The sequence below is a fragment of the Pyrus communis genome, chromosome 3 (assembly GCF_041283825.1).
Source record: "Pyrus communis isolate YQ-2024b chromosome 3, ASM4128382v1, whole genome shotgun sequence".
NCBI lineage: Eukaryota > Viridiplantae > Streptophyta > Magnoliopsida > Rosales > Rosaceae > Pyrus > Pyrus communis.
Window position 1 is genome coordinate 37,140 of NC_142567.1, and position 22,894 is coordinate 60,033.

Below are 22,894 nucleotides of genomic sequence, written 5' to 3' on the forward strand. Positions count from 1 at the left end.
GCAACTCACGATCCCGACGTCCAAAACCTTCAAATGAACCACCCCCGAGCCTCCTAAGAACCTCATCAAGCTTCTTACAAGCTTGAAATTCCCAAAAACACAAGAATTAACGTGTGCATGAACAGTGACCAAATCGGGGGATCCCGAGTTCGACGTGAAAACGAAGGTATCCTTACCTGAAATGGGTATGGTTGAACTCCTAAGGACCTCACGAGCACAACTATGTAGTTTGTTTCCTCGATCTACCACGTTCCCAGTTGTTTTGGGTGTTGTCTGTATGTATGGAGATAGGAAAAAGAGAAAGAGAGAGGAAGGGACAGTGATACGGGACAGGGAAGGGATGAGGGAGTGTGGGGGTGTGTGGGGGGTCCAAAATCAACCAACCAAAACCCCAAAATGACCACACAACAAACAAACATACTAGGGGCAAAACCGTCATTTTACCCCTACGGTACGAAAAGTCCAGGACGGGCTGTCACAGTTCAAGTCTGAATATTTTAATCAAATGTTTCAAAAGGTTAATAAAAAACTTAAAAAACATAAATGTTTAGTTTAAAAAAAAATGAAATGAGATATTTAATTCTAATTTTCTCTTAAAACAAGGGTTTAGTAACAAGGGTTTCGCAATCCCATCTCAATCCATCTCCTCTCTCTCTCTCGTGCGCCCGCATTCCTTCCGTCGTCTCTCTCTCGCGTTCTCCTGCGTTAAATCGTCTTCTCCATCGCCGAATCGAATCTGCGCTTCCACTTCTCACAAGGGATCCAATTTTTCGCCGATTAAGCAGAGCCCAATCTCCAAGACGATGAATTTGAGATCCCAAGCCTCTGGTTGCTGAGAAAATGGGTTGAAATCGATTGGAATTTGAGATCCGACAGATTCAATCGCTGCCTTGTTCTTTTATTTGGATTTATCGTTTTTCTCTTATTTAATAAAAGAAGAAAACACAAACCAGACTCCAGAGAGATGGAAATGGAGCAGCTGCTGAGCATGGGCTTCCCCAGCGAGTTGGCGGCCCAAGCCCTAGCTGCCACAGGAACAGGGGGCAACTCCATTCTCAAGGCCACAGAATGGATTCTCAACCGCGAATCATCCACATCCGCCGGCCCTAGCACGAATCCGAGCCCGATTTCATCCGGGCGGCCTTGCCAACCCAAGCTCGACCGCTTCTTTCTGTTCCAGTCCAAGCCTCCTTCCTCCGATTCTCCACGTCCCGTCCCCGCTTCCGCTCGCAAACTACAAGAGGAATCGGAATCCACCCCAGCCGCAGGGGGAGAGGGGCCAGAAGAAGAAGCTCCACTCTCCAAGTCGAAACGTCTCAAACTAGCGATCCCAGCAAACCCCAAAAATGCCGACAACAACACCAACGAGCCGTTGTCGGAGCGCATGCGCCCTCGCACCTTAGACGACGTCGTGGGCCAAGACCACCTACTTGCCCCAAACTCTCTGCTCCGCTCCGCAATCGACTGCGAACGTCTCCCTTCTCTTGTGTTCTGGGGTCCACCAGGCGTCGGCAAGACCTCCCTTGCCAAATCCATCATCAATTCCGCCTCCCGCCCTTGCTCCTCCTACCGATTCGTTTCGTTGTCCGCCGTCACTTGCGGGGTTAAAGACGTGAGGGACGCTATCGACGAGGCCCGCAAGAAGAAACAGGCGGCTAAGAAAAAACAAACAGTGCTGTTCGTGGACGAGGTTCACAGGTTCAACAAGTCACAGCAGGACTCGTTCTTGCCCGTCATCGAAGACGGCAGTATAGTCTTCATGGGGGCCACCACCGAGAACCCTTCCTTCCATTTGATCAGGCCGCTCTTGTCTCGCTGCCGAGTTCTTGTTCTCCACCCTCTGAGACCCCACGCGGTTGAGCTCCTTCTCAAGCGGGCCGCCAATGACTCCGATAAGGGATTGGCTCCCGGTGTGCGGATGCATGTACATGTCAATGATGAAGCCATCCATTTCATCTCCGCCAACTGCGATGGCGATGCTCGGGTGGCACTCAATGCCTTGGAAGTTTCTGCAACAACAGCAGCTGCCCGAGCAGCCTCTACCTCTAGTTCCTCGATCTCTAACTCTACCCCTACCTCTACGAATGATGATGATGATCATGATCATAATAAGTTAGTGGCTACTGCTGTTGTTACCTTAGAGGATGCCAAAGAGGCCTTGCAATGCAAACATGTCGCCTCTGACAAAGCGGGGGAAGAACACTATAATCTCATCAGTGCCCTTCACAAGTCCATGAGAGGAAGTGATGCTAATGCGGCCATTTATTGGTTGGCAAGGATGCTAGAAGGAGGCCAAGAACCTCTATATATTGCCCGCAGACTGGTACGGTTTGCTAGTGAAGATGTTGGGTTGGCTGACCCATCCGCACTGAGCCAGGCCGTTGCTTGTCATCAGGCTTGCCATTTTCTGGGAATGCCAGAGTGCAACGTCATTCTTGCACAGTGTGTGGCTTACTTGGCATTGGCTCCTAAATCTGTCGCTGTTTACAAAGCAATAGGGAGTGCACAACAAGTGGTGAGGGACTCTGTCGGACAGAATGAGGGAGTGCCTCTTCATCTGAGGAATGCGCCTACCAAGCTAATGAAGGAACTTGGGTATGCCAACGGATACATCTACCCACCTGACAATCCCTCAGCCAGTGCCACGCAGGCATATCTACCACCCTCACTCGAAGGTTACAAGTTCCTGGATTGGCCGATCACTAGTAATAGCACCAAAACCAAATCCGATGGATGAGAGGTCTTTGGCTCAGGCATCCGGGAGTTTCGAAGATGGTAATATGATCTAGACTCTGCTGCTGGTTAGTGGTTAGCACTCATCACTGATCTGTTTTTGTGGACGATGATGTTCTTGTGTAACCTGGCAGTGCATATGATTTTTGTTCGTACATATATATCTTTACAACCAGAACCAGACAAATGACAATAGTTTTGAAGTTGCTTACTGTCATGACAAACAATACAATTGGGACTAAGTTTTATGTTCAGAATTGAATATAAAAAAATAAATAAAACCCTTCCTCATATCTCATACTTCATTTGAGCTGCATCCCTTGCTCTTCATAAACTCCAATATCTTCCAGCTCTGTTGACTTTGCCACCATGGCAAAACCCACTAATCAAAATGTTGTAAGCTAGGACATTGGGAAAATTTTGGTCTTTTGAGTCATACATTCGAACAACTCCATTGCTTTTGTGAGTCTTCCAATTTCACAGAGACCACCCAAGAGAGTTTGAGTACCTTATCAAATTAGGGTAAGCAATTTTGGACCTGTCCATTTCCTTCAAAACCCCATAAGTAAAATCAAGATCCCCATTCTTTCAATGGTGCTTAACCAAGATGTTGACAATGCATCTCAACTCTAAAGATAAGGAGCAATGACGAAAAAGAAAAAAACTTAGGGTTTCAATTGCAAAGTTGTAGATGTTAATCCTATCCGTCGGATTTCATAAAAAATGCTTTAATGTGATTCTCAATTTTTACAAAATCCTAGGAAATCCAAGAAAGAATCCATACAAATCTGTAATAGGAATCCATATAAAATCTGTCAAAATCCATATGAAATTGTAAAGTCTATTAACATCTTTTAAAATCTATCACTTACAAAAAGTCTATTAAAATCCTCTGAAATCCTAATTGACTACACCCCTATAAGTGGGTTAATCTTAAGGCAAAAGATCTCGAAAACTCAGGTTTTATGTTTTGGTATTCAAGCACAAACAGATCAGCAAATGGTGTTGGCATCCACGTGGATAAGACTCAAACAAAAAATGTTGTAGATGTGAAGAGGATCAAGGATAGAATTGTACCCATCAAGATTGTGGTAGGACAAGAACTCATCAATGTGATTTGTGCGTATCCACATCAAATTAGATTGGATAGGAGTCTGAAAGAGAAAGTTGAGGAAGATCTTGGATAATTGGTTCAAAGAATTTCTCAGACAAAGAAGTTAATCATATGAGGAGATTTAAATGGAAATGTGAGCAAAGAGGAAGTGGTTGTGGCTTTGAAAAAGACGAAGCACATAAAAACAATGGGTCCCAACGGTATACTGATTGAAGTGTGGAATGTTTTAAGAGAGAAGGTTTAGCATGGTTCACAAACCTTCTTAATAAGATTTTGAAAATGAAGAAGATGCTAAATGAGTGGCAAAAAAACACCTGGTGCTTATCTAAAGAGTTGCATACAAAAATGCATAAAGTATAGGGGTATTAAGTTAATGAGTTATAAAATGAAGTTTTGGGAGAGAGCAATTGAGCATAGACTAAGGCAAGAAACATAGGTCTCAGACAAAAAATATCAGGTTTATGCAGGGAGCTCGACTATGGAAATAATTTATCTCTTATGGAGATCAATGAAATGATATAGAGATCTACAAAAAGATTTATACATGGTCTTTATAGATTTGAAAAAAAAAATTGTATGATAAGAGTCCTAAGAACAATCATTTGAAGGATCTTAGAGAAGAAAAGAGTACAAGTAGTATATATCCAACCAATAAACGATATGCATGATGGACTAAGGACTACTATAAGAACTCATGAAGAACAAATTGAAAGTTTTCCCATAATCATAGGGATACACCAAGGCTCGGCTTGTAGTTCTTATCTTTTTGCATTGGTGATGGATGAGTTAATGAGACATATTCAAGATGATATCCCTTGATGTATGCTTTTTGCAAATGATATAGTCTTGATAGATGAAACACATGAGAGAGCTAATGTGAAGCTTAACTTTTAGTAGGAGATGTTGAAATCTAAAGGTCTTTGCTTAAGCAGGTCAAAGACAAAGTATATGGAGTGCAAGTTTAGTGAGAATAGGGTCCAAATGAGATAGGGGTGAAGATTAGAGATCAGAAAGTACCAAAGGATGAACGCTTTCATTATCTTGGATCTATATTGCAAAAGAATGGAGAATTGGATGAAATCTTAACCATAAAATACAAGTTGGATAGATAAAGTGGAAAAGTGTGTTGACTATGTTGTGCGACCGCCGTATGCTAATATACTTAAGGAAATTTTTTATAGAACGTCAATAAGGCTAACAATGCTTTATGGTACGAAATTTTGGACGGTCAAGCATCAACATGTGAAAAAAAAAATGAGTATAGCAGAATTTCATCCACCATTAAAATGCTAAAAAAAATAAAATATTATTTTCAACCTGTTGTGGCCTATATTAACTGAGGGGTACGGCATGGAGAGAAAGAGAGTGGAGAATGGACTTGAGGAATTGTATATTAATTCCACAATCCTTGAGTCTTTATTTATAGTAATAAGGAGGAGAAAAACTTGCTCTTTAAGCAATACAAAGTTTATTAGGAAAGATCTTCTAGATCCCAAAGGATTCCTAATCTATCTCTACTTAGGATTTACACAATCACAATTGGACCGCTGCTTCTTCTTTTTATGGGACAATGCGCTGCAGCAACAACATCCACATTTTGCTATTACTTCTGCTACTTCTATCATTCTTTTGTCTCGTATTGCATTCTTCCTTTGGCTTTTTTTTTTAATTTTTTTTTTAAGATAAACAAGAAAAGAAATGCTTTGTCTAATTTGAATATAGAAAATAGTGCGTCCATTTTTATGATATTTAATTTTCAAATAAATAGTTTTCATTTCATGGAAGTAGATTTGTTTGAAATTAGCATTAATTCTTTAATTGGTGTAGAGAAATTTGAAAGTAAATTACCCAAGAAAAATGTTTGTAGTTTTTGTTATAAAGTTGTTAATTCGTTAAGTCAGAATAAATTGCAGCTCATTTTTAGTTTATAGCGTAAGTCCATAGTTTTCTTGTGTTGTGAATGTATAATTTGATCGATGACGGGTTGGACTAATGGCATATAGTAGTTTTGTGGAAAATATACAAACTCATTCTACTAAAACTATACCAAATGATTCTACTAAAAAAGTATACAAAACTGATTATACATGTATTTGAAACTGATTATGCAAAACTGGTCGAAAATGGGTTGAACTGATTCTACAATAATGATCGAAAACGGGTTGAACTGATTCTGCAAAAATGGTCGAAGACGTAAAAATGGTCGGGGATAAGTTGGATCGAAAACAGGTTGAACTGATTCTGCAAAAATGGTCGAAGACATAAAAATGGTCGGGGATAAGTTGAATTGATTTTGCAAAAATGGTCTAAGACGGGTTAAGCTAATTCCGCAACAATGGTCGAAGACGAGTTGAACTGATTCTGCAAAAATAGTCGAGGACAGGTTGAACTGGTTTTGCAAAAATAGTCAAGGATAGATTGAACTAATTCTGCAAGAATGTGTTTAGGCCCAAAATAATATTATTGGGACGAAAGTAGGTTTATGTTCAACCCAAAGCTTTTCCTAACGTACCATGGGTTGTCTAGCGGTCGTAAGCCGCTCAGTTAGGGCAATCGAGTCTTATTGCAAGAATGAGTGATTTTGATAAGAGTGGATGGGTCGAAGTCCTAATACGATAAGGAGTCTCAATGGAGTGAAGACGTTAAGATTTGAGAAGTGAAGGTGGTCGGATAGAGAGTTTGGTTCAAAGTCCTAGTAGAAGTAAGCTTGGGTAAGCCCTGTCTGGACTAGAATGAAGAATCCTAATTCGAGTATAGTTTTGATTAAGCCAAGATGAGATTGGTTGCTATAAATAGGACACAAATTGCCCTCGCAAACCTCTCAAACATCTTGAGATTTTTTATTTTCTTTTTCTGCCAACACACCTTCAGTTTGGATAAACAGCACTATGAAGGCACCTGGCGAACACCTTCAGTTTGGATAAGCAACATTGTTGCCGTAGAATCAGCCAATCGATGAGCACCTTCAGTTTGGATAAACATCACTGCGTCGAGGGCAACTGGTTACCCATCCAAGTCTCGGTCCAGAAGGGTTTCCGAATCCTTATTGGCAAAGGTCATCTTATTAGCCTTCTCGGCGAAGTAAGGTGTTACAAGTTACTATATTCGGCATATTGAACGCCGAGTGATTTTATGATTAGACACTGAGAAGTGAGTTTCAGAGTTTGGCATTTTGAAGGCCGAACCACATTTACCATCAAGACGTACATCTCCTTTGAGTACATGTGTCCGTATAGTTTGGAGCCAATTTGATGTGCTTGTACTTTTACGAATATAATCATCGTGACCAAACCTGACGCCGATGATTCGTGAACTTCACAAAACTAGCAACCTTGTCTTCAGGCTCGAGAACCTGAAGGCCGAGACATGTTCCTTCCTCGGTTGCAGTTGCAGTTGCAAGATCAAGAAGTCAGTACGCGTTCAACGCAACATCAACAAATTTTACTCTTCGACCGAGCTTGGCCGACGAGTTGGCACGTCCTAGCATCAACCGAATGACGTAGTTAGCTCATTAGTTACTTGACATGCGCGCCACGTAGGCTTTGTAGTTTTTAAGGTCAACGGAATGGTAGAAAACGGGTTAAAATGATTCTGTAAAAAAGGTTGAAGGCACTGATTATGCAAAAATGGTGAAAGTTAGGTTGAACTAATTATGCAAAAATGGTCGAAGACGCAAAAATGGTCAAGGACGGGTTGAATTGATTCTGCAAAAATGGTCGAAGATGGGTTGAACTGATTCTGCAAAAAATGGTCGAAGACAAGTTGAACTGATTCTGCAAAAAATGGTCGAAGACAAGTTGAACTGATTCTACAAAAATTGTCGAAGACAAATTGAACTAATTCTAAAAAAATGGTCAATGACAGATTGAACTAATTCTGCAGAAAAGGTCAAAGACGAGTTAAATTGATTCTGCAAAAATGGTTGAGGACAGGTTGAACTGATTCTGCAAAAATGGTCGAAGACAAGTTGTTGATTTATTCTAGTAAGAAATAATATAAACTGATTCTACATATAGTTTCAAAAATGATTCTGCAGAAATAGTTGATGATGAATTGAGTTTATGAGACATATTAATTTTGTTAGAGTTGTGAGGGTTAGGTTCTATTAACAATCCTAAAGCTTTAGGGGGGCGTTTGTTTGCCCTCACTAAGTGGGACTGGACTGGACTGGACTAGTTGTTAGTCCAATACCGTGTTTGTTCCATGCTGGGATTAACATTAATGAGACTAAGGGGGATTTGCATGGACAAAACCCTTCGCTAAGAGGTCTTAACGAGACCCCCCCAATAACCATAGGACTGCTAAAACCTTTATTGTGTTTTCATCTTCTCACATTCTCTCTCCTCGTCATCCTCCATCTTCTCTCTCTGCTTGCTTCATATGCTCGCGTTGCCAACATCGTCAACAATCGCCAACCCAGAATCGCATCGTCTGCTTGTTTCGATCTCTTAGAACCCAGAACTCGTCACATTCTCTCCCTACTCTCGCCGTCGTTTGATTCACTCCGATTCAAATTGCAAAACCCAGACCCGAAAGCTAGTAGACAGAGCCCATATTCGTTGAAATTTCAACCCACATTCGAATTGCGAAACCCAGATTCCATCGCAAATCCCAGACTCGAATTGCAAAACCAAATTCGTTAGAAGTTCTGCACATCTTTCAATTGCCAAACACAGCCAAGATCACACCACTGGTCCAAACCACCACCAATCTCTCTCTCATCGCCCTAACCCACAATCACGAATGAGACCTCAAATTCGATCTTCAATTGGAGAACCCACGAGCTCCGTTTCCAATTCGACAGAACTCTGGCGATTTAAGGTTTTCAAATCGAATTTTTGGTCCTGCATATACAAGTGAGCTTGAAGGATTTGATTTTTCTGGGATTTAATTTTCCTTACGAAGGATTACAACTATGGAAGGTTTGCAGAAGTTGATTGGGCTATGGGTTGGGTGCTTTGTGTTCTTCATCTCCTTATTTTATTTTATTTTATTTTATTTACCTTATTTGTTATGTTCTTTAAATTTCAAAATATTTGATGTATTCTGTGAATTGTTTGCGTTTGGTTTGTGAAGGTAGGCTTGGATTTGTGAGTTTTCTGGGATACCAGTTAGTTCTAATCATTGAATGATTATTGGATTATGTGAATGGAAATTCTGTGTGCAGAAGAGCAATAGCAATTTACGAAGAAGATGCCCTATTTTTCCATATTAATGTTGATATTTTTAATAGGAAATAAATTAAAATATAATAATAAAATAATAATAATAATTTATTGTTAGTCTAGTTTTCTAGTCTGACACTGCACCAAACGCTTCACGAAGTCAGTCCAGCTTAGTCTAGTCTAAGCCAATTCAGCTTAGTTCCTAAGGTTAGTCCAGTCCGAGTTAGTCCGGTGAAACAAACGCACCCTAGGGGTATGGCTAATATTTTAAAACATTGTTTTCATATTTTTGAGCTGGGCTTGAATTGCTTTTATATTATTATGTCTCATTGACATGTTTAAAAACTAGTGGAGTTCCTTGAAATATAGTAAAAGTTTTGATCTCTATATATAAAGCTCCTTTTTTTTTCATTTATTTATTTATTATTTTTTAAAAATTTCTTTCAATGTTTCAGTAGTTAATTAAATGAGGATTAAAAAGTTATTTTTTTATGAAGGGATAAATACGTTATTAATATTTTAATTAAAAAGAGAGGGAGAAAATAGTATAACTAGGTTAGTTTAGCAACGTTCTTCTGCAAATTTTGAAAAAGAAAATTAAAGCAATAGTTCCTGAACTTTGGCTGAATTGGAGTTTTGGTTTTTGAAATTAAAAATTAATGAGTATTATCTTTGAACTTGTTATAATATGGATCATTAATCACTTTCGCCAACCATGTTAGAACTTTCATTCAAAACAAAAAGATTTAAATGGATAAAAAATGACTAGAAATTCTAACGGAATTATCCAAAAGACTACGGATTCACACTATTATAAGTTCTAAGATAGATACTCACCAATTTTTAGCTTGGGATCAAAATTCCAATTAAGCTAAAGTTGAGGCAATTATCCCATTCTGAAAACAAGGGCAAAAGTTCATTTGTTCTAAAAAAGGGGTATTTTAAAAAATTCCCAATATACACACAACCAATATCCCATCTCTCATTGCTGAGGAGTTCGAGCTTCTGAGTTCTTGTGTCTTTTGGTGGGTGTGGGTGATAGTCATCACACTGACCCACGGATGCTGGAAAATCCTCCATCAGCGGCAGCAGCCGCAGCAGATCCAGGGGCGGTCGTGAAGCGCTATGCTCCTCCCAATCAGAGGTATTCGTTTCGTTCTTCCATGTGGGTGTGGTTCCTTTTTTCTTTAAAACAATATTATTAAAATCAAATTAATTCAGTAGTTAATTGAAAACTAGTTAATTGTTTGCATTTCATTTGATTCATTTCAGGAATCGTCCTCTTAACAGACGCAAATCCGCAGGTAACTTCACCTTTTCCCCATGTACCTTAATCTATTTTACGCTAAATTATCTGAGGGTCCGATAGATAACCATTTGAGTTTTTGAAAACTGAAAACTGAAAGCTATCGATACCAAACAAAAACTTAAACCGAAATGGTCATCAACCGTTCATTTAGTTTTCAATTTCTAGTAAATTTTTTTAAAAATTGCAAACATGTAATTGATTTCTGTTTTCAAATAAAAATAAAACTAAAGTTTGTTTGGTAACTGTTTGTGGTTTTACATTTTATTTTTTTAGCAGATTGATTTTGTTAGTGGCTTAATTAGTTAGTTGTTAAGGAAGGAGAATCAGCATGATTGCTGTCCTCCACGATAAAGCGACATGCTCTTTTATGTGGAATTGGAAATGAAAATTTCCTTGTTTGTGAATTTTGGGAATGAAATTTCCTTATTTGTGAATTTTGGGTTGGGACCATGTCCCAGGGTCCTGGGGCTCAGGCTCATCTGCAGCCCAATGCAGAGTGGAGCGCCTGGGTCCAAGTTGGGAGGTCACATATACCGGGTTTTGGAAATAAAATGCAATGCATTTTTTGTGATGTAATATTGGTGAATGAGAAAGGAGGTGCAAAAAAAAATCAACTAAATAGAAACGAAAGCTAGCATCTGAAATTGATTTTAGTTCTCATAATTTGGTTTGGTTTAAAAGTGAAAAAAAAAAAAAATTGAAGTTAATTGCCAAACAAGTTTTCATGTTTCATTTTCACTTCTTTTTTTTTCTTCATGTGAACGGTAAAAATGAAATGGTTATCAAATGGACCCTAATTTTCAATGGAGATGAAGGTGACAAGTTTTATGGCATTTTGAGGCTTTATTAATATCAGTGTCGAAGAGGATAATAAAGTCAATAGATGTGTTAGTAAATCAAAAGAGTCAAAAGTTAGAAAGTTACTACTGTAAATATTCTTTTGCTTTTCCTACGAAACTTTTGGCTGTCCTAAAGTGTAACTATAAATACTTGATGATTTTACTAAGTACACTTGGTTGTATCCTCTCAAGAATAAATCGGATGTTTTTGCTACATTTTTTCAATTCCAAGCTCTTGTTGAGAATCTGTTTGGTAACAAAATTGGTACTTTAAGATCTGATTCAAGGGGTGAATTTCTTAGTTCTAATTTTAAGTAGCATCTTGCCCTTCATGACATTCAACATCTTGGCTGTCCTTACACCCCACAACAAAATGGTTGTGCTGAAAGGAAGCACAAACATGTTGTAGAAACTGCAAGGACTCTGTTAATAGCTTCCAAAGTACCACATCACTTCTGGGTAGAAGCCTTCCTTACTGCTGTCTATCTCATCAACAAACTATCCCCTCTTTCTAAACCATCACCATGGGAACAATTTTTTAAGAAATCACAAGGTTACAGTCAACTTAGAGTGTTTGGTTGCAGTTGCTATCCCTGGTTAAAACCTTATACCAAATCCAAACTAGAAGCCAAGAGTACGCAATGTGTGTTTACTGGCTATAGTTTAACCCACAAAGGATATAGATGTCTAGATCCTCTTACTAACAGCGTTTACATCTCTAGACATGTTTACTTTGATGAAGACTCTTTTCCTTTCCATAGTACTACCCCTTTGAAATTATCACGATCTATCCCAACATCCAATTCTTCTTCCTTCTCCCTCACCTTTCCTCACCTATATCCTACCTCCAAACACCACTTCTCAACTCAACCCTCCCTGCCTCTTTACCTCAATCATCATCACATTCAACCACACCCGAACCTGCCATTAATCCTCCAGTAGAACCTTCTCCTGCATCTGTATCTCAACCAGAACCTATCCCTACACCTTTACCTCCATCACAACTTGTCACTTCTACCCATCCTATGCAAACTAGGTCTAAATCTGGCATTTTCAAACCCAAAGCCTACACTGCAACTAAACATCCCCTGCCTTCTCATCTACACACTGAATATGTTCCTTCCACTTACCTGCAAGCCTCCAAGTATCCTCATTGGAGGGTAGCCATGCAAGATGAGTTTAATGCCTTGCTAAATACAGGAACTTGGACCCTACTTCCTCCTCTTCTCAAAACCTTGCTGGATATGAACGGATTTTTAGAATTAAGAAGAAACCAGATGGTTCTGTGGACAGATATAATGCCAAATTAGTAGCTAAGGGCTACAATCAAGAGGAAGGTATTGATTTCAGTGACACATTTAACCCAGTGGCCAAACCAGTTATTATAAGGATCTTACTTACTTTGGCAGTTCAATCTATCCATGATAAGTTGGAGTGCAAAGAAGCAACATACAGTTGCTCGTTCATCCACAGAAGCTTCGTACAGATCATTAGCCCATACTGCTGCTGAAATCACTTAGATTTGTCAACTGTTCACTGATATTAGCTTTAAACTACCTGCATTGCCTCAGATTTGGTTGACAACATCTCAGCTATTGCTTTGGCTTCCAATCTTGTCTTTCATGCTAGAACCAAACATGTGGAAATAGATTATCATTACATCCAAGAGCTGGTTTTGGCAAAGCTTCTTACTGTTCAATTTGTATGCTGTCAGGATCAACTAGCAGGCATTCACACTAAATCTCTTCCTTGGCAAGGGTTTCTCCAACTTCGATCTAAGCTTTCTCTTCAGCCTTCTCCATTTAGCTTGAGGGGGTGTGAAGAGGATAATAAAGTCCATAGATGTGTTATTAATTCAAAAGAGTCAAAAGTTAGATAGAAAGTTACTACTGTAATTTTAAATTTTCTTAGTAACTTTTGGCTTTCCTAATGTGTAACTATAGATAGTTGTGTAACTTATCTTTAAGGTATTGAAATGAATCATTTGCTCAATAAATGGTTTAAAAAACTAGTTTTGATACTCGCCTAGGCACTTTCTTGGGTGGGGATATCTAAAAAAGGCCTCTGCCTAACCAGACTAGGCGGCGTAAGGTTGGTGCAAGGTTTTAAAATCTTCTCAGCCTCAATTCTCTATGACGGAAATGGAAGTATAGACAGTTAGAACTGCAGTGAACCTGACTTGCATAGACTCATCAGATTTTCCTTTTTCATTTTCCTTTTCTCATTTTTCTTATATTATTAAATATTTAAATAATTGTAAAATGTTTTTTTAAAACATTACAACGCCCATTGGATAAAACAAGCCTTGAATGACAATGAATATTTGTTTTAGAAAGTATTATATCATACTTTTATTAAGGACTATAATAATCTTAGGTACCGTGAGGCTATTGCCTCACTTCTATCGCCTAGGCAAGGCTATCCATTAAATCCCTTGGCTTCGCCTTGGCCTTTTAAAACACTGATTAATATACCAAATTTCCATTAAATCTTATATCTTTTAGATCCTTACATATTACTTTATCATGTGTGAGTCTTCATCAGATTCTTAATCAAGTACCTCTTATATTAATTTCCTTAATTTGGTTTATGTACTAACTTTCTAAGCTTAGTTGTGTAAATCTGTCATTAATATTTGTTGCTGATAATGTTTTATCATCTTGTTTCTTCTAATCACTCTTACCATCCATTTTAACATTCAATATTTGTTGCTCATGCTCTTAAAGCCTAACATTCATCCCTTGGAGAATAGTTAAACGAATACTATATAATCCCGGTTAGTCCATTGTGGATTTTATCACACATAATACTTACAAGATTTTCTTCTTCCATCCTCTTTACATTCTACTTATTTCATAATTTTGCATTACAGATCCTGAAATCACTTAACAAGCGATTTGTTTAGAGTTCCTTTGCTCCTGAGTTGTTGGTTATTGTTATGTTAAGTGTCTTTGGTGAATTTGCACTGCGTTTATTCTTTGTTATAGCTCGATAATTATTTAACCCTTTGATTCTTATGCATTCTTCATGCTTCTTAAGAATGTCTATGTCATTGGGAACCATCAGAAGTCATGTATATTTTCATTATTTCTTTCAGCAGTTAGCACTGATACAAACAGCAACAACATTAATTAGTTTTAATCCTTATTCTAATGCTAATTTTATCAGGAAATCATTAGTATCTGTCAATTCTATTTTTTATGTCAGTACATATATCTCAAATAATTTGATATAACAAAGTGTACCATCTCTCATATCTAGGGTATTCTATTTTATTTTTACAATGTTCCATTTATTGTTTAATTAGTTTCAACTATTACTTAATGTTTATCATTTCACGTTTTCCTATAGTGAGACCTATCAATTTTTTTCTACTGTAATTCCACAGTTTGGTATTTTTACAAAAAGGTACTAAGGTGTGTCTCAACCCTTGTTCTTAAGTAGGAGGAGCTGTCTTTAGTCCCAAAGGCTGTTGTTGGCTGTTTCTTTTGACTTATTTGTACATATCTTATTATTCTTTTGTTTACCAGAAGTTGAGTGGTCGAGGAAATTGTGACATTTTTAGGGTTACATATCTAATGTGGTTATAAGTTACTGTTTCAGATCGGTTTGATCGAACTAACAATCCTCATGGCGGGAGTGATCTGGAGAAGAGTCAAATTTCTAGTTCAAGAAATATTTCTGTTATGGATCATGGAGATGGAAGCAGCAGCAGTCTTCTGAATGAGAACTCTCGGGGGTTAATAGCTCTAGAGGGGTGTTGCACGAGTGAAGCTTTCCAGCTCTTACATAGTCGTATGTGTCAACAGTTTCTTGAAAAGGAATTGCTATATGTCAATACAGGAATTACTTTGTTTTGGCTCTTTTTTCATCAGCCTATTTATGCTCTGCCATACAATTTTGTGCAAATGATATCAGCAAGGGTCCTGAGGTGATCCGTGATATTTCAACTTGATGATTGAAAGTAACATGCAATAGAAAATAGGTTATGATGCCCACATTGACATCCTCCTTTCATATTGTTAGTATTTTTATATAAAATAAGTTTAGGATTCAGGGTTTAGGTTGTACATTTAAATTCTTGCAGGTGATTCCTTTCTCCAATTGTCATTCACAAAAAGTTCAAAGTGAAAATAATGTTGCAAGCCCCTGAACCCCACCCACGTTTCTTTTGACATTTTAGAAAGTTACAAAGAAAGTAAAGATTACCAACCATTAGTTGACCTAAGAGTATTTTCTTTGGAGCTTGGATTAAAATTATTTATGCATAAAAGTTTGCTGGGACTTTGTGCATGATTAACTAAAAGACTAAAGGGGTGTATTTTTGTTTTTTTCTTTTTCAGTGATTACTTGTATGAGGTTTGAATTGGTTAATAATTGCATGTCTTCAAATGCAGGTTGGGCAGCTGCAATGCGTTGCTTCAACGATCCATCTGTAGATCTACCAGGTCAGTGGAAGAATGTTCCTTATTTTCAAAATTTGGTGCATACTCTACATGAAAGCAAAGACATGCATTAAGATGTCCAAATTGATGCATGTATGGTATACTTCCATTCAATCACACAAAATAGTTCTTATGCAAAATTTTGCTATAAATGGAGGAAATATATCAGCAGTGTATATTAAAGATGGCTGAGAGTAATTAATTGTTTGGTGGTTCAGAGCACAAGCTTTAACAGTGTTTGGATGGAGCAATAGGTTGACTGCAAGAGTTTTTTTATTAGAGTAAGGGCTGGTTTGGTATTGATGTGCTTTGAAAAAAAAGTTGTTTCTGCTGTGCTGTGAGAATAAGCAGCTGTGAAATAAAGCAGTAGAGTGTTTGGTAAACTTTTTTGTAAAAGTGCTTTTGAAAAAAAAAAAAAGCAGTATTATAGTGTTTAGTAAACTTTTATGTAAAACAGATGTGAAAAAAAGCCGGTTTTTCAAAGCCAGGTTTTGCAGCTTCTTGTTTTTGGCTTTTTTTCACCCAAAACTGTGAAAAAAAGCTAAAGCTGAATGTTTACCAAACACAAAAACAGCTCCCAGCTTTTTTTTATACCAGCTTTTTTCAGAATCACCTCAGTACCAAACTAGGCCTAATTCTCATATTACTATCCTTAAGTATCATGAAATTCCAACTTTCATACATAAAGTTTTTTTTGTCCCACTTTCATTCCTCAAGTTTGAGTGTTATGACACTTTCATACTTCCGTTAGCCTTTCTGTCAGGGGCTCAATTAACTGATGACGTGGCATGCCACTTATCGATGATTGTGCAGAAAGTCGCACTGTGGGCCCCACGTGGACATATAAAACAAATAAAAATAAATTTTTTTTTTTTGTCCCACTCTACAACATGACACTTTGGGCACGTCCTCTTCTTCTGAGGATAAGGAGAAGAAGGAGGAAGTTCCTCCTCCTCCTCTTCCCTCATCCCACTCTACAACTCAAACACCGTTTCTTGGTTCTTGTACCATGAAGTGCATTGGGTCCTCCTTCTCTCTCCTCCTCCTCTACAACTCAAACACCATTTCTTGGTCCATATACCATGAAGCGAGTTAGGTCCTCCCACTCCCTCCTCCTCCCATTGCACTACTCAAAGACTATTTCTTGGTCCGTATACTACGAAGTGAACTGGGTCGGGTCCTCTTCTTCCTCCCACTCTACAACTCAAACACCATTTCTTCTTCTTCCTCCTCCTCCTCCTCCCACTTTACAACTCAAACACCTGATCCATATACCATGAAGTGAATTGGGTCAGGTCCTCCTCCAATGCCCGAAGAAGATGATGAGAAAACCCATGGCCATTATCTGCCACCCACGTGAACCCTTCCTCTTCCTCCTCCTCAAACCCTTATTTCCATTTCCTCTGCTGCTGCCGCTCCTCTTCCCCTCTCCACTGAACCGCACGATCTCTCCTCTCAGCTCTTCACCATTCTCTGCTGTCCCAATTGGCAGTGCCACCCTTCCCTCAACCAACTAGCCCCTCCATATCCCCTTCCCATGTCTCCTCTGTCTTCACTCTAACCTTGACCCCAAACCGCCCTCTGCTTCTTCAACTGGATCGCCCTAAAACCCAGATACAAACACACCGTCCATTGCCACTCTTAGCTCCTCAACATTCTTCTCCCCAATGGGTTTCTCCAGGTCACATAAAAGATCCGAATTTCCATGATTAAGGCTTCCACAGACTCGGTGAGCGACTTTCCTCGAATTTCCATGATCTGAATTTGCAGGGATTTGGAAGGGTGGTTGGGGTTTGACTCGGTGAGCGAGCCACAAATCTTGTTTCGAAGATCGACCCTCGACTTGGTAAGAAGGATTTTCGAGAAGGATTTTAGTGAATCTGAACTGGGAATTGAGTTGGTAAAGTGGAGGATGTGGGTTTTGGGTTTTGAGCTGGCCTTCTATGTGGGTTCTGGGTTCTGGTGACGTAGATGATTTGGTAAGCGACTTTCCTAGAATTTCCATGATCTGAATTTGCAGGGATTTGGAAGGGTGGTTGGGGTTTGACTCGGTGAGCGAGCCACAAATCTTGTTTCGAAGATCGACCCTCGACTTGGTAAGAAGGATTTTCGAGAAGGGTTTTAGTGAATCTGAACTGGGAATTGAGTTGGTAAAGTGGAGGATGTGGGTTTTGGGTTTTGAGCTGGCCTTCTATGTGGGTTCTGGGTTCTGGTGACGTAGATGATTTGGGTTTTCCTCGTCGGTTTCCACAGTCTAAGGTTGAAGACAATTTGGGTTTAATTTTTTTTTTTTTTTTTTTCCAAAAATAAAAAAAATGCCAATGGGGCTCACCCACTTTTTCGCAGTCATTGTCCAGTGGCTTGCCACGTTATCAGTTAATCGAGCTCCTGATAGAAAGGCTAATGGAAGTATGAAAGTGTCACAAAATTCAAATTTTTTGTATGAAAGTCGGACGAATAAAATTTTTGTTATGAAGGTTGAAATTTCCCGATACTTGAAAATACTAAAGTGAGAATTACCCTTTTTACAGGGGATCCATCCTCTGCCAACTTCGTCCTAATCACATAGAGGAGTAGGCTGAGGACTTTCCATCGGATTTGATTGATCATCTAAAGGGAAGGGAGTGCAAAGAATATTTAACAAAATGGAGTTTTTCTGCAATTTTCTAAGAGTAAAGCTGATGGTTATATGAAATGATTTAATTCTATGAAAAGCAGAAGGGGCAATGGGTTGGAGGAATATGGAGAACCTTCCTGGCAATGATAGAAAGGAGAAATCTGATTTCTGATAAGAAAAAAAATAAAAATAAAAGGGCTAGATAATGAATTGTTAAGGAGTGGGAAGGAATAAAGGAGTCAAGGAGGGGTCTTGAAACGAACCTCAGTTAAGCATGCATCATTTAGTAATCGTATTGTGAGTGATTCTTGCAATTTGGATGGTTTATTCTATATTTTTTATGTTTCAGAAAGACCAGTAATGTACACAGGAAGCAGCTCAGCATGGGGTCCCTTCCTTCTTCCTCATCAGGTGATTATGAAATCTCTCTCTCTCTCTCTCTCTCTCTCTCTCTCGCTCTCTCTCACAATATAATGTCTGGAATGGCTATCTTTAGTTAATGGCTTCGACAGTCGGTGCTGGGTCTCCTGGTTCACCAATGGACTTCTTGAGTGAACTTTGTCGTTCAAAGAACATTTCCGGTGCTGGTTTCGAGACTTAGAAACTCATCAACAACTTTACTCAATATCCGAAAGCAAACTTGGAGCGGTTGGTGATCTGTTGTACTCTAATTATATTTTTGGTAGCTGGTAAAAGCTATTAAACTTGCACGCTGAAACTCAAACAACATCCATTTACTTAGCCAATCTGGGAATTGTGTGACAAAAATCTTCGATGCATCTACTGGTTTGTGACACTAACGAGTGATGTGACTGAAGTATGGTTTGTTTATGTATGCATACAGTATGAAGTGAGTAGATCTCTCTGTGGGAATGGGTTTGTGTGAGTGTTCGTCTGTTTTTTAAAGTTGAAAACGACCATGCTATGTGATTTCGTGCTATCAAACTCATCTGCAGGAGAAGATGTCTTTTGAATTTGATGACCTCACGTCTTACGCCTTCCAACATGTCAAAGTAGCCCCGTTCCGTGGAACAGATTTTATGCACTGAAAAAGGCACCAATTGTGCCGTAAAAAATGGTAATCTTAAGGGTGTGTTTGGAACGTTATTTAATATTATGATCTAATGGTATATCTTTTCATTTGTAAGCAAGAAGTCTTAAGTTTAATTGTATTGTACCAGTTTTTTCACCACCACATAAAATTTTTTGAAGGCTTAATTGTAACGATGTTCTTTAAACTCTATCGGTAGTTTAATTTGAGTCTCTGAACTTTCGTATTAGTTGATTAAGTTCTTGAACTTTACAATGTGTTTGTACCATTAATCTTTTTCACTAGCGTCGTTTATTTTTCCGTTAAATTTAAGAGTATATTAGGAACTTCATCTCACAATGCTAAAAATAAATTTAAAAATGAGAAATGAAAAAAAATCAGACTTTTTTTTGTGTAAGAAAATTGAATACATAGGATTTCTTTTTTCGCAGTTCAATAAGTGATTTGTTAGCTGTTTAAGTTCAGCCATAGTTCGATCTGCTACCAACTTTGAAGTCGCATTGCCTAATATTTATAAGTTGCTAAAGTCCAACCAATTGCTATTTGTATTTTAATATTTCAAATTTCATTTTGTTTTAAGTTTAGATATTAATTTATAAATTTTCATTTGTTTTTTAGCTTCTTCTATTGTTTTGATGTTTTAAGTTGAAGTTCTTATGTACTCCTAAATTTAACAGAAAAAAGAAAAGACAGCGTTAGTGAAAATGATCAATAATGTAACACATTTGTAAGTTCGAGAACTAAAGAAATTAATATGAGAGTTCAGAAACTAATATTAAACTAGGGAATTGTTATTGACACTCTAAAATTATCATTCTACACTCCAAACTTTCTATATTTAGAAAGAAAAATACACTTCTGAGAAGTGTAGAATGAGATTTTTGAATTGCTAATAAGGCTTCCCTTAAACTAAGAATAAATTTTAGAAACCTCACTACAATTAAACTAATATGTCACTTGGATAAAATTTAGAAACCTCGCTACAATTAAACTAATGTCACTTGTTTGGTGAGTATATTTGGCCATGTGGGTGGGCGCTAGGATAACGCGATTTGGTTCTAGGGTTGGTGCCTCGAGGTCTGGCCTGGGTGCAAGCCTCTTGGGTTGGGTGCTAGGATCTCGAGACCATGGTCCCGGTTGGTGGAATGTCACCAAGGCTTAGGGTCTTTCAGTAGTTCTCAAGATATGTGTTACAATTTCGTACAAGTAATTTACAGGAATTGACCGTTGTCTTCGAATTCAAGAAATTTGGAAACTACAGGAACTAAGTTGCATGATTGATTGAGATAGCTCTCATAGATGAGGAATTCTGTGTGAATCGCCACAATATGCTCACGTGGTAAAAAAGATGACTTTCTCGAGGAAAGAAATTACACTTTTAGATTATAAACGGATTGTGTTTGACATGTTAATGTTAACCTGTTATTTTAATAAATTGTATTATGTTAACCCACTAAACTAACGGGTTGAAACATTCAAACACAAATTCGACCTGTTAAATTAACATGTTACCCGACACGACATTCAACTATTAAGTACGTATATTATTTCATTACTTAATTAAATGAAAAACTTCATTCTAATTTACTGAACATTAACATCTTAAAATTCTTTTTTATTGAGTACTACAACTACAATCATGGTGTGGAAAATTTAAAATATGTTGCAATTTTTAAGAAGGAAATTGTTATTGGCACTCCAAAATTTTTTTTACACTCCAAACTTTCTATAATTAAAAAGAAAAATATACTTGTGAGGAGTGTAGAATGAGATTTGTGAAGTACTAATAACAGTTCCATTTAGGAATGTGATTATGTAAATCTTATGTTATTTTAGATTTCCTTGTGAGATTATACCATATCTCTTAAACTATTTAGTAAATATTCAACTCCAGCTTTTTTCTTTTTTTTTCCAATTCTAGATTAAGAAAAAAAAAATAAAATAAAACACACTCGAAAGTTCCATAACCCAACTTTAAAAAACCAACTTTTTTTATTTTTTATTTTTTATTTTTTCAAAACATAGATCAACAGTGCCATTAAATGAATTTTTCTAAAATGGCAATCCTACCCTCTCCCTCTTTCCTCTCAGCTCTGCTCTCCACCGTCGTTGTCCAGTCTGAGCAATTGGATTTTAGATTTCTCCTCTGCATCAGAAACTTCGCTAGCCAATAATCTTGCACCGAGATAAGAAAAAACTTCGTCGAAGCCTTGGATTTCAGACTTCTCCTCTGCATCTAGTGAAAGCACGGATCTATTTTAGCTTTCTTGTTCCTCTGGTTTCTCATCTTCATGGTCTTTTTGTTCTTCACATCCTTCAACCTTATCATCTTTGAGGAAACTAAAATCTCTACTGTACAGCACGTGCTCCAGCACTGTTCACTTGCTAACCCAGATCCCACCCACCTCCCTAAACACGCAACGCCCAAACCACCTAAACCCATCCATGTCGTCGTCGTCAACCTCTTCATCTTGATCGGACTAGAGAAAGCTGTGAATTTGACTGAACTTGGATAAAGGAAGAATACGGAGAAAATAAAGAAGATGAAGAAGACGGAAACAACAAGGAGATGTGAGTTCAGAGAGATGTTATAATTAAATAAGATGAGGGGATAAGACAGTTCTAGAGAGAGATAATAATTAAATAATTTATAAAAAAAATTATATTATATTTAGCATCATATCTTTTTTAATCATTTAATATAGTTACAATATTTTTATACAAAAGTTATTAAACAAACACTATTTTTTTATTTTTTTTTGTTAAAAGCACTTTCACAAGAAAAATTTACCAAAATCATAACTGTTTTATTTTATAGCAGTTTATTCTTACAGAACAACTAAAGCAATTTTTATAAAAAGCACAGCAATACCAAACTAACCCTAAATATTATCCAATTAGAGTTGTAATCCTATCAGAGTAAGGAATTTACCTTCCCTACGATTATAAATAAAGACACAATAGGGTGAAATAACACACGCCTCAGAATCACACATCTCTGTCTTCTCTCTATTGTTGTCGCACCCGCTCTCTCTGTCCTTTATATTGTTCAGTTAAACTAGGCACACAACACGTTATCAACACGCGTTTGACGCTGCGCTAAAAAAAGTTTGTTCATATTCCAAGGGAGTTACATTTTAATCATTCTTTTTATGATTACATTATTATTTTATTGAATTGATCTATATTGATTCAATTTAAATTTTCTATGTTCAATGTGATACAATGCATTGGAGATGAAATTCTGGCTTTCCGAGAAGGATCTTTACAAATTCAAAGGCTGAATTGTTTTCCGCCAATCAAGTTCTTTAAAATAAAGTAAGATATTTTAAACAACCATGAAACAAGAAAAAAATTTCCATGATGCATGAACCCCCTACATTTACATACACACACACACACATATATATACATATACACATTGGACATGTTCATATATTTGTCAATATATATATATATATATATATGTTTATGCATAATGCAATTTATAAAATCGCTAAGTAGAATTTGTGAGTCAAAGAATCGAAAGAAAATAGAGGCAATCAGGGTTTTCAAAACCCTAAACCCTCCAAGTCGGGCCAAACCAACAATGAGTCGTTAGGCCTAGTGATTTCTGACATA

The 22,894-nt window shown here is 37.6% G+C and overlaps 2 protein-coding genes across 3 annotated transcripts; both read left to right on the forward strand.

Annotated features, from left to right (window-relative positions):
* Positions 1–608: 608 nt before the first annotated feature.
* Positions 609–2,944, forward strand: LOC137715954 (AAA-type ATPase family protein). Its single transcript, XM_068455322.2, has one exon. The coding sequence runs from the start codon at positions 965–967 to the stop codon at positions 2,735–2,737; it is 1,773 nt and encodes a 590-aa protein (XP_068311423.1). The 5' UTR covers positions 609–964; the 3' UTR covers positions 2,738–2,944.
* Positions 2,945–9,941: 6,997 nt separating this feature from the next.
* LOC137715155 (uncharacterized) lies at positions 9,942–19,108 on the forward strand. 2 transcript variants are annotated; one of them, XM_088690429.1, is made up of 6 exons: positions 9,942–10,177; positions 10,285–10,316; positions 14,764–14,955; positions 15,558–15,608; positions 18,572–18,633; positions 18,719–19,108. In XM_088690429.1, the coding sequence occupies exons 1-6, from the start codon at positions 10,074–10,076 to the stop codon at positions 18,821–18,823; spliced, it is 546 nt and encodes a 181-aa protein (XP_088546555.1). In that variant the 5' UTR covers positions 9,942–10,073; the 3' UTR covers positions 18,824–19,108. The 2 variants fall into 2 exon arrangements, with proteins under 2 accessions (XP_088546555.1, XP_068310492.1); XM_068454391.2 differs by having other exon boundaries at positions 9,953–10,156.
* Positions 19,109–22,894: the final 3,786 nt, after the last annotated feature.

Coding starts and splice junctions, on each gene's coding strand:
- LOC137715954 (XM_068455322.2), top strand. CDS start 965: ATGGAAATGGAGCAGCTGCTGAGCATGGGCTTCCCCAGCGAGTTGGCG.
- LOC137715155 (XM_088690429.1), top strand. CDS start 10,074: ATGCTGGAAAATCCTCCATCAGCGGCAGCAGCCGCAGCAGATCCAGGG. Junction 10,178..10,284: donor TATTCGTTTCGTTCTTCCAT/GTGGGTGTGGTT, acceptor GATTCATTTCAG/GAATCGTCCTCTTAACAGAC. Junction 14,956..15,557: donor TTTCCAGCTCTTACATAGTC/GTATGTGTCAAC, acceptor CTTCAAATGCAG/GTTGGGCAGCTGCAATGCGT.